Source organism: Myotis davidii, unplaced genomic scaffold (genome assembly GCF_000327345.1).
Source record: "Myotis davidii unplaced genomic scaffold, ASM32734v1 scaffold79, whole genome shotgun sequence".
NCBI lineage: Eukaryota > Metazoa > Chordata > Mammalia > Chiroptera > Vespertilionidae > Myotis > Myotis davidii.
This window is the reverse complement of record NW_006294339.1, coordinates 2,250,787-2,262,830: the sequence shown is the minus strand read 5'-3', so window position 1 is coordinate 2,262,830 and position 12,044 is coordinate 2,250,787. Positions and strand designations below refer to the sequence as shown.

At 54.8% G+C, this 12,044-nt stretch overlaps 1 protein-coding gene across 1 annotated transcript in view; it reads left to right on the top strand.

The window, feature by feature from the left end:
• Window positions 1-12,044, top strand: part of GLIS1 (GLIS family zinc finger 1) — a 226,161-nt gene that overhangs the window by 141,202 nt on the left and 72,915 nt on the right. Inside the window, exon 3 of the mRNA XM_006768343.2 lies at window positions 366-1,245. Coding sequence (XP_006768406.1) covers window positions 454-1,245 — 792 coding nt within the window. The 5' untranslated portion in view covers window positions 366-453. The remainder of the gene's footprint in view (window positions 1-365; window positions 1,246-12,044) is intronic.

Here is a 12,044-nt window from a genome sequence, read left to right as displayed (position 1 = left end):
GACCTGGGAGGCTGGGCGGGAGTCATCCAGGGCAGGAGGGGGTGGGGGCTGGACTTGATAAAAGGAGGGAATGGTTTCTTTTCCTGCATTCTCCTCTTCAGACCTCCTGCCTCTTTTGAATCTTTCCTCAGCCCCACTTCTCTTCCTCCCCTCTCCCCTTTTCCTCCATACTCTTCCTTGCTGGCCAGACAGCAGATCTCTGCCTTCCTACTGGCCCCTCCCTCCCTCCCCACCTGCCTTCCATTCCTCACCTTCCATCCTTGCTCTGGGCTTCCTTGGCCCTCAGGTTCCTCGTTGCCCCCTTCCTGGGCCTCCCCACTGTGAGTGCCCACCCTGTCATGGCCTTTCTGGCCCCTGTCTTCCAGGTCACCCAGACCCCAGGCCACATATGTGAATGGCAGCCTCCCGGCCACACAGCACATCAAGCAGGAGTCCCTGCCCATCTACCAGGCCATGATGGAAGCTCGGGTACCCCTGTCTGCCCACTGCCGGGCCCCACCAGCCTCTGGCCCGCACACGGACCTGGACCTCCCGGGCCGAGGCCTTGTCCACCCCACACCTTCCTGCTACCTTCTAGGCAGTGAATCCAGCCCTGGCCTGGGCCCCCCACCTGAGGCCCACCTCCCCGAGGGTGGCCTGAAGCGCTGCTGCCTCCTGGGCCTGCCCGTCACCTCCTCAGCCTCCTCCTCACCCTGTGCCTCCTCCGACATCACCTCTATCGTCCGCTCCTCCCAGACTGGTCTGGTCACCTGTGTGAATGGACTCCGGAGCCCCCCTCTACCGGGAGACCTGGGGGGGCCCCCCAAGCGGGCCCAGCTGGGCCCTGCAACCACTGAGAGTCATGAGGGCAGTTTGCAGGTGGAATCCTGCCGAAAGGCGGGCTTCCTGAAGCAGGAGCCAGCGGACGAGTTCTCAGAGCTCTTTGGACCTCACCAGCCTGGCCTGCCACCCCCCTACCCCTTGCCTCAGGTGCCATCAGGCCCGGGCCTTGGAGGCCTGGGGCTGGGCCTGGCGGGGAGGGTGGCTGGGCGGCAGGCGTGCCGGTGGGTGGACTGCTGTGCAGCCTACGAGCAGCAGGAGGAGTTGGTGCGGCATATCGAGAAGAGCCACATCGACCAGCGCAAGGGCGAGGACTTCACCTGCTTCTGGGCCGGCTGCGTGCGCCGCTACAAGCCCTTCAACGCCCGCTACAAACTGCTCATCCACATGAGGGTGCACTCAGGCGAGAAGCCCAACAAGTGCATGGTGAGTTCCCGCGGCCACCAGGCCATGTCCACCTGACCCTCACTGCCCGAGAGCATGCCTGGGCCTCCTTACCTGGGGACTGGCCGAGACCCGCTGTGCTGAGTGAGGAGGGGAGGAAGATGCTATGGATGTGGCCACTGGTCAGGATGGTCAGTGCACCCGTCACTGGGCATCTTGGCAGAGGGCCCCTCGTACTTGCCGCGTGCCCCTTCCCCACTCCAAGGCATGCTACACGGCCTGGTGTGCACATACACGGTAGGTGGTGACACACGTGCTCTGAGGTCAGAGCAGGCTCGCCAGCCTTCTCCCTTACATGCACATATTCAGTGTACCCCGTGCTGATGGCGAAATGGGTCGTGGGGCACAAGCTATCCTGCTGGGTCCTGGGCCTCCTGGAAGCCCACAGCTTGGCTGACCCTGGAAGGAGCAACGAGTCATCACGAGCATCCAGCTGGAGTTATGGGTCCCCAGGGCAGGCTTTGGGGTATGGCCAAGGGCTAACAGATAAGGCCCTGGAGAGCACCTGCAGTGTCTGCTGGGGTTTACACACACACACACAAACACACACACACACACACACACACGCACCCCTGTAGCCACGTGGGCCTCTGACCATTCTGACCATTTCTGTATCTGCTCTCACTGGTGGAAATCCGTATCAGGGGAATGTAGGCTTAGTCCCTGATATCCTCAGCTGAGCACTGTGCCTGCCACCAAGGCCCAGCCAGCCCCCCAGGAAAAGTGCCTGCCCAGAGGGAAAGGGCTGTGGAGCCACCAGTGCCCACCCATTGGGGCCTGGGTGAGGCAGAGGGAGGGAGCAGTGTGTCTGGGCTGCAGCAGTGTCAGAGCCAAGGTTGAGTTCCTCCACACCTGCGTGCTGTCACTGTCACTGGGCCCTGCCTGGCAGAGCTGCTCTGTCTGGGAAGGGGTGCAGTGGGAACAGGGGCACACATCTGTCCCTGCTCAAAGCCCAGGGTAGCTTTTGTAGGGACCAGGGAGGAGGCAGGAAGCATTGGCAACTGGCAGCATAAACTCGGTCCTGCTGGGACCAGGTGTTCGTCCTTTGGTCCCCATCTGCTTGTGCTGCTGTGAGCTGGGCATTCCCTGGCCCACCCTGTTCAACATTGAGGAGGCTGCGTCTTGAGGATGAGAAGGAGTTCACTTTATAGGCAAGTGAGGGGCAGTGAATAGCTGGTGGTGAGTGTGCTGGTGTGGGGAGGGGCGAGAGTGAGCAGGCTGAGAATTTGAGGTTACCACATGTCTTTGGTCCAAAAGTGTGCTGGAGGGTGAGCTGGTGGCCAGCCACTCTCTGGGGATGCTCCAGTTTACATGGGGTGTCACAGCACATGGCTTGCTGAAAGTCATGTTCCTGCTTGGAAGGAGAGGACCAATGGACATCACAGGCCAGGGCTGCTGGCAGACAGAGGGGTCCTGTCTCCCTCTGAGACCCTGGAGCTACAGTCCTTCATGTCTTCTTTCTAGTGGGTGATCCCACTGGTGCCTGGGAGCCTATGTGGAGGCTACACGGCCTGATTCCCGGTGAGCTGTGGTCAGGGCCCTCTCACACTAGGGCCTCCTGTGTGGAATCACAGCATCCAGCAGTGTCCATGTTGCACATTAGGGCCCTCAGAGATGATTGAGGCTTTCCTGCCCATTTTCCAGTTTGGTAAATAGAGGACTAACAAGTGGGTGAGAGAAACACAGATTACGCAGTGTAGTCTCAGGATCCCTCTCTGGGTCAGCCTGCCAGGATCTCACTTGATTCAGCAGACTCCACAGAAAGACACCGGCGTAGACCTGGCTCATGCCTGACTCTGGGTACCCAGACCCAGACCTGCCATGGTCCTTGCCCTGGGGGCACTCATGGGCAGGGATGGGTGGGAGATGGTGTGGAGATCAATGACAGGTTCTGGGATGGAGTTTGCGTGGGCTCAAGGAGGGGAGGCCCGGAAGGGCTTCAAGGAGGAGGTGATGTTAAAACTGTGTCTGTACTCACCCATTTAATCTTCATATGACTCCTATAAAACTAACAGTTTATACAGGCAAAGAAACAAAGGTTTCAGGGGGTCCAGCTGGCCTTCCACTTGCTGCTATAAAAACACTGCATCTTGCCTCTTTGAGGGTTTGGGGTGATGGTGTTCATACTGGCAAGCAGTTGCTGTGTGCTGACTGGGTGCAGGGGCTATTTTAATCGGTAACTCTGTGTGGTCCTCACACTACCTACCCTACGGGGTAGATACTCTTAGAACCCCCATTTTATAGCTAGCAATACAACAACAGTAGAGGCTAGTAATCATGATAGCAATAATACTAACAACAATAAATATCTGCTGCCCAAGGTCATACAGCTGATAACCACTGGAGTGGAATTTGAACTCACATCTTTCTAAATGGTGGTGCTCTTGTTTGTGCAAATTTTCTCCTGTTCAACTGATGATTCTCTGGGGTCATGGGGCCGGCCCTGCTGGGTCACTGCATCTGGAGATGGTAGCAGAGGTCTCCTCTGAGCTCCTCCCTGCCCGCCGTGGGAGTGCTCCCCCTTCTGGAGATGCTAGCGCAGTAGGCGACCCGTGGGAAGGGGCGGGCTCCAGCCCGCACCCAGATAAATAAAATCACCCTTCCCTGTAAAATTATTAATTTCTCATGACAGGCCTCTGCTACCATGTGCTGTAATAGACAAAGGAATTTTGGACCCGGAGCCTCTGGAGAACAGGAAATAGATGAGACACTTTGATTGAAGAGTAAATGGCCCACTAAAATAGCAGTTAATCCTTTTATTATCTTTCCAGCAGCCGTTTCCACAGTTCTTTCATGAGGTAAGCCTTTCCACCCCATCCAACTGTAACACTCGGTCCTGCAGCTGGTTTACATTTAACCTAAGTGTGAAGCCTCGCTCCGCACCAGGCAGCCTCGAGGTGTCGGGGAGGAGCCAGCTCCCCTCTGCCACGCCGCCTCGTCCTCAGCCAGGCCTGGGACCGGGACCCCCCTCGCTGGCCCCCAGGTAGACCATGCCATCCATCCCTCACCCTGCCCTCCCCTGGCTAGTCCCACCACCCAGAGGAAGCCCACTAATCTCTTTGCAATATCCTGTTATGGTTCTTACGTGGTCCGAGTTGTCTTAGCCTTATTACATTTGGGGTTTCATCTGCGTTAGGATAGCAAGGTTACGTCCAACCCAAATACTGCTGCGACGCCTCGAAGACCTTAGCTTTGAAAAGATTAATTTCTTGCTTTCTTAGGTTGGCTGTCCCAGACAGTTGGAATTCTGATTGTCTGAGACTGAAGGAATTAGCCAACTGTGTAGTTTGCTTTTCTCCACATGGAGAAAGAGAGAGGCAGAATGAAAAGGAAAACCTCTCATAGCCTTGGGTTTTATAAGAAACTAGAGGCCTGGTGCACAAAATTTGTGCATGGGTAGGGTCCCTAGGCCTGGCCAACGATCAGGACTGATCTGTGGGGCGACTGGTGGGGTGATCGGGGGGGCCCCTGCTGGGACCCGCCTTGGTTGGCATGGCGTCACCCGCTCGCCGGCCCTGCCCCCCCACTGCTGCCCATCAGAGCCTGCGGGCTTGGGGCAGCTTCTGCGTTCAGTGTCTGCTCCCTGGTGGTCAGTGCACATCATAGCGACTGGTCGCTCCACTGGTCATTCTGCCATTTGGTCGATTTGCATATTAGGCTTTTATTATATAGGATCATAATGACAACAGCCCCTGACTTTTGTGAAGAGCTTTGACCAACATTGTGAGTGCCATGTGGGAACTGTGTGTAGACAGGTGATAGCCCAGTCTGGAGTCACAAGACCTAGGGCCCTGCGTGGCCCTGCCTCTCACCAGCCATGTGACCTCAGGCAGGTGACTTGGCCTTTCTGAACTGAAGCACAGCTGGTTATTAAATGGGGCGATAATAGTACCTGCCTTTCAGGATTGTTGTTGTTAGGATGGAAAGAGATGACCTAGGGAGGCGCTTAGTTAATTCTGTCTTCCTTCATCACCATCTTCCACACTGAACATCTCAGGAGACCTGTACAGTGGCCCTAGGAGTTAGGACAGGCTCTTTCACAAAAGAGGAAACTGAGGCTTGGCGGGAAGTTAGTGATGGAGGCTGGCCTTGAGGTCAGCTAATTCCAGCAGCCTCTGCTGTTGGTGAGGTGGGCAGGGCTGTCACGTGAGCCACTGGCCTTGTGAGGTGTCCACCAGCAATGCAGAGTGCCTGCACTGTGCCGAGTGTCTGCCGAGGGCGACTGGAGTAGAAGGGCTGCTGGGAGAGGCACGGGGAGGAGGCTCTGGTCGGTGCCCCCGGTCCCATGCACAGCTGGAGCCTCTAGCCTGGCCTTCCATCCTGCCCGGGTCCCTCCACAGCTGCAGCACACCAGCCACTAGTCCCCATCCCCCTCTGTTATTGACACTGTCTCTGGTGCAGTTGGACCTGGGGCCATGGAAATGCATCCAACCAAAAGCTGATCATTATTGATTGACCTTAACCAGCCAAGACACTCGGAACACTCGCCACCTGGCTGGACCTCCTTGCTCATCTCCAGAGGGCCAGCCCAGGCCAAAGTTGCTTTCATTTCCCATAATCCTGGGGCTTCTGGCTTCCTCTTTTTGCTTTGTCCTGCTCCCCACACCTCTGAGAACAAAACCCTGGGTGCTGGGAGGGGTTTGGGGGAGGTGGAGGGAGTTGCTGTTTATTGAGATTCAGGGATTTTTATATTCTGGCTCAGTGTTGGCAATTCCCCATGCCATCTTCAGACAAAACTGGTCAAAACTCTGAGGCCCAGAGAGGCTATATCACTTCCCAAGGGCACATAGTCTGCCACCTGGCAGGGGATGGATACTGACCATATCTTCCCAGGCAGGCTATGAGCTGGGAGTCAGAGAGAGACTTGATTGGCAGGCTGGGGTCATAACTCATGGGAAGTCCTGTGAGAGAAGAGAACTAATATATTCTGAGACATGCTGTGCCCAGCCATGAGCTATCATGCCCGTTTTACAGAAGAAACGGACATTCAGAGCCCACATGGCCTGTTCTGTATCCCCTGGCTCGGCTGCCTGGACCACTCCAGAGGCCTTGCTGCCTTCCACTTACCTGCCTTTGCCCAGCCTCTTCCTTCCAAAGAGTCGGATCCCTCTGTGCCTCTTAAATTGCAGCGGACGGGTGCCTGGGCATCTGCACCTTCCCTGCCCCTCGTGGCCTGAGACCAGCCCTGAGGGTAGGACATATTTCCAGGCCAGCAGCCACCCTGACTCACCTCAACATCTCAGGCTCCATCCTGGGAATTATTTGGGAGCCTGAAGTATCTGAGCAGGCAGGTCTACCAGGAAAGACAGACCCTGAGAGGTGGTGAGGACCAGGGAGCACACACAACGGGCTTCATTGGGCAGGGAGTTTCCTGAAGGGGATGGTTGGGGAAGGTTAGTCAGTGGGAAAGTGAGCCATAAACCAGGGAAGGATCCTCCCGAAACACTTGCCTCACCCGAGGGGCAGGCTGCCCTGTGTGCAGGGCCCTGTGCTGGGAGCCGGGGTCCAGAGATAGGACTCTGTGATGGGAGACTTCTGGCACCGTGGGAAGGGCACTGCCCTTGAATCTTATGATGTTATTGCTGGACAGTGGAGGGAGGGGAGCCAGGAGCTGAGGATTTGAGGCCTGACACACAACCTTGTCCAAGTCGGTCAAGAGGGACAGGAACGTTATTGAAACACTTGTTGGGTGTTTTTCAATTTATATAGGGCTTCCCCACATGCGTGATCCCAGCCCTCAGAACATCCCTGGAGACTGGAATTATTATCCCCATTTTACAGATGGGGAAAGGGATGTCCATTTCATGCTCAAGTCCAGGCCCCAAGTATATTGTGGGTTAGATCTGAACCCAGCTCTCAGCCTGACTCCAGAGACCTTGTGCCCGTCAAGACCGCAAGCCATCTTCCAGGCAGAGGATAATCATCAGTCTTCTTACAAATATCAAGAGAATATTCAGATCTGAAACTCATTCAGCACGGCGTGACTGAGCATCTGTGTGCCAGGCCCTGGGGCTGGCTTGCTCTTGTTGCTTTGCCACAGCCCCACCCCTCCTGAGTAACAAAACCCTGGGTGCTGAGAGGGGTGGGGAAGGAGAGGGAGTTGGGGATCACAGGAGGGAATCCAAGCTAGTCTGGCCTCAGGGAGTCCTGGTGGAGCAGGGAAACCACTAGCATTTAACTAGTATTCCTAGGCCAGTGCCCCAGTCACCATGAGGGCCTGCTGCAGGTCCCTGCCTGCACGACAGGTCTTTTGCTCTGACTTGGAGGAGAAAGTGCTCATGGGATAAGGAGTAAGACATTTCACATATATAAGATAAATATGTCACCTGAAAACAAGCTTTCTTTGTGGAGGCTGGGGTTTCTGGAGTGATTAAGAACCCGCGAAGTGGAACATGATTGAAAGCCCCCGGAGAATCCTGTTGTAAATGAGCCTAGGGGGGCCAGGCTGGCCCAGCCCGTGCAGGTTGTCTGAAGCCCACCGCTTTGGAAATGGGGGTGTGAGCCTCACCTCACTCCAGGGAGGAAGGGTCTGGGTAGGAAAACCTTTCTGGGCAAAAGCAGCCTTCAAGTTGGCATCCAGATGTGTCTCGTTAACAGCCCCTCTGGGTCTCTCCTGGGATTCAGTCAGTCCTCTTGTCTACTCACTATTGGACGGGCAAGCTGAAGCTGGAGAGGCAGCGCCAGTGGCCCCATGCCACCTGGAGTTAAGAGTTAACGGTAGCCCTGGAACGCCTGCTTTTTTCCTCCCTGCCCGAGGCCGCCTCTCCTCCTGGACTCCAGCTTCTTTTGCTCCACTGGGCCGTGGCTTTTGCTGGTTCCTCGGTTTGGAATGCCTTTCCTAGCACAGGAAATGTCTACCCATCCTTCACAACCCAGCCCAGTGTCCCCTCCTCTGCTCCCGTTTCTCTGTCTCCTGCTCTTTCAGAATGCATTGCCCAAGTGTATCAGTGCTTCCTGGTGTGGCTGAGTGTCTGGGGGACCACATGTTCTTTGACACCTGGCCTGGCCGTGGAGGCAGAGGAGAGGGCTGGGTAGCCATCTGACCTCTCTGCTCCAAGGCTGTGTGAGGTTGCCTGGATCCTACCCTCCAGAGCAGTTTTCTGTGAAGTCACAAAATTAGAGGGACCTTAAAGGTGGTCATGTCCACCCCCTAATCTGGTGCTTGGAAGTTTTTCTGCAAAAAAAAAAAAAAGCCTTCACTTGAAACCTGGCTTTGCTATCTATCAGCTTGTGGTTGTGTGCACATTGGCTTCTGTCCTCTTACCTGGAGAGTTGAGGGAATGGAACTGTGGTCAGGCTTCTGTGAGATACTCTACATGAGGTGCTCACATGGAGCCTGGCATACAGTGCATGCACAGCGGATGAATCTGACTGGTCTGGGCAGTTTGCATTAGGAAAGGAGAAAAGGGAGAGTCTAAAATGGATAGTGGCCATGCTGTTGCCAGTGTCCCCAAAGGAACAAAAAAGGCTGTTTAAGTGCCAGCTCTGCCACGGACAGGCTGCATGACCTTGGATGGGACTTGGCTGTTCTGAGCCTCAGTTTCTGGAGCTGTGAAATGGGATCATGCATAGCACTCTGAGTTCAGTGGGGACCCAACAGATTAAAATGCATTTTCCCTCTTGAAGCTAAGATGCCAGCTCCACAGATCTTGGCTCACATTGGATGCCTTCCTCTTGCCCTTAGTTTAAAAAAAAATCAAACTCAAGCTTTCTGAAGCTCTGGCCTTACGGTCAGGTCAGAGCCCCAAGGCTCCCTTTCGTCATGTACAGAGTGGGAAACTGAGCACCCAGATGGAAATGGCATGCCTGGGAAGGCAGAGGAACTGGAGATAGGTGGCGTTGGAGACTCGTCCCAGCTCTGCTGCTCACTAGCTATGCAATCTTGGACAAGCCCCTTCACTCCCGAGTCTCAGTGTATGCATCTGTAAAATGCGGCTTGTGCTGCTCACTGCAGAGGAGTCTCTGTAAGAGGTGGAGGGGCTGTGCTCTGCACACTGCAGAGTGCTCCATGGAGGGGATCAAGTGGAGTTCCCAACTCCAAATCCAGTGCTCCTGCCTGGTGTGTTCTTCCCAGTTGGGTTTTCCATCAAGCATGTCACCTGTTAGCCACAGGCTCCCCCAAATGCAATTTCTGGCCTTTAGGTCTCTGCCTGCAGCTCTCCTGCCCTCTCCTCCTTCCCTGCCCAACAGCCCACCCTTACTTCATTCTCCACTCCCTTACTTCCATCTCCACCTTCCATCCCACATCATTCCCATTCACCTTCTGATGCCCACTCCTACCTCCTCTCTCCGTGATCCCTCCCTTCCCATCTTTTTAAAATTATGAGCCAGGAATTGGTGAGCCAGGGTGGACCAATAGCCAAGCACATAGGATAACCCAGAGGTCCTCAGACTTTTTAAACAGGGGGCCAGTTCACTGTTCCTCAGACATTCCACACATGTGCACTGCGGGCCCGGGATGAGTCGGCTGCTAAGCAGGACAGGCAGCGGTGGCAAAGACACCCGGCGGGCCGGATAAATGTTTTCGGCGGGCCGCAGTTTGAGGACCCCTGGGATAACCCCTCAGTTTCAAATCTCCACTCTGCTCCTTAAGCAGCTGTGAGATCCAAATAAGTCACAAGGCCTCTCTGAGCCTCAGTGTCCTCTCTGTGTAAAGGGGGAGTGTCGTGAGAATTAAATGAGATCATGTATATGGAGCACTTACCTCATGCCTGGCAAATACTTGAAAATGCATGAAAACAGGAGCTCTTGTTCCTTTTTTTTTTTTACTTTTGAGTCATCAAACCCAAGCTCTTGAAGAGATGAGAATTCCTGGGAGCACCACACTTAAGGAACCCTGGCCAAGTTTTGTGAATGCTGCTTTATGGAATATGAAAAAAATTAAGGATAAAAACACACAACCCTCTGAATTGAATTAAAATAATAAAAGGGAGGGGGTGTGGGGGGAGCTTTTGAATTGAATGTAAATGGAATTGAAATGATTCTCTTATTGGAATGAGAAAGTCAGATAGAATCAACAGTGACTCTAAGAAAGCGTCCAGACCATGTTTTCTAAGAGGGACGTCCTGGCAATGGTAAACTTCTCATGGAGAATTAATAGGCTATGTCTCCGCTGATGGCGGATGGGCTCGCTGAGCCGACTGTGTGCCTCCCTTGGGCTGCTGCCGTGACAGGCCTCAGCCTCTTGTCTTCTTCTGTCAAACAACCCCATGGCCTCGGTGACCTCGACACTTTAAGACCCAGAACCTGTGTCTGTCCCTCTCGCCCAGGAGACAGCCTTGGGCTCATCTGTATTCTCTCCCCCTCAACACAGCATTATGGATACACACTGTGCCACGTTCAATGCTAGAAGCAGGGGGTGGGTGCAGCATCAGGTGAGGGACGATCTGGTGGTGAAGGGGTTAACCCAATGCCACAGAGACTTCCCCCAGGACCTCATCAAAGCTGGGCTTTGAGGGGAGGGGAGAAGCTTTTTAGGTGCAGACCACAAGGAAAGGCATTTCAAGGAAAGGGAACAGCATGTATGAAAGTTCTGAGATGTGACACCCTTGACCCCCGGGGGAGGCATGGGCGTCGTCTGGTGCTTGGAGCGCATCACGTGCATGGGAGCTGGGAACAGAGACGGCAGAGCCTCAGAGTCAAGTGTGGGCAGCGTGGACTCTACCTGAGGGCAGTGGAGAGAGTGGTGGAGGGGTTCTGAATGGGAGAGCGACACAATCAGTGTTAACATTTCCAGTGCTGGTCATGTGGCAGATATGTTGCTGGGGGAATGGCAGTAGGCAGATGAGGCCATGGAGGCCCAGGAAGGAGCCCTCGTCCCCAGGTTCACAGAGCAGCCAGGTCATCTGTGCCTCAGACAGCAGGGCTTGGCCGTCAGCCAGGGCCTGGCACCATGAGCCAGGCCAGCTCAGCTCAGCTCGGCAAGCCTTTCGGGGCACAGTGTCTGCACCCAATTCCCTTTGGAAACAGCGTCCAGCACATTTACTAGTGGGAAACAGGAAAGGCATTTCCCATAATGTAGCTCCGTAAAGTTTGCACAACTGTTCTTTGTTTTCTCTCCATCTCCACAATAAATCTTCCTCCACTGCCAGGCCTGAGGCCAGCACGGTCTGTAAGTGATTATGGCGCTGACTCGTGCCGTGCTGCCTCCTCGCCATGCATTCGTCCGCCATGGCTAATGATAAAATGAGAGCCTGTCGCAGGACTCCGTGACCCTGCGAGTGGCAGTGTCCACAGGGCTGGGAGGTAGCCGTCCGAAGAAGCATAGTCTGCTCTTCCTCCCTCATCCCCCCCACCCCCCGCCCCGCCTCTCTTGACAAGTCTGTGTGTTGGGGACATAAGCCTCAGAAGGCAGATGGCACGGTGGTGCTGGGCTGTGCATTCCTTGAAGATGGAATGATGGGACCAAAGGTCTCTGCATGACTGCACTTCTGGGGGTAAGACCAGGAGGTCTCTGCCACCTGTGGAGCAAGGCACATGTCCCAGTCGGTTCAACTCTTTTTGTTGTATCAGAGTCAAAATGCATAGGTTTTTGAGCTGAAAGTAACATTGGCACCTTCCCAGGTATGGCAGGGCCCCAGGATGCAGAGTCTGGTGGGTAGCTCCTGTGCTCCGGGAATGCACAAGGCCACGACAGGATCCCTCTTTTACAGAGAGGTCACTGAAATCTGCAGAGTGGAAGCTACCTGTTCAGGTATCACACCTGGGACTCTACCTTATGTCTCTGGTTCCCTGCTCTGTGATTGTCCCACTGCCCAAAGCTGCCTTCTGCACCTCCATTT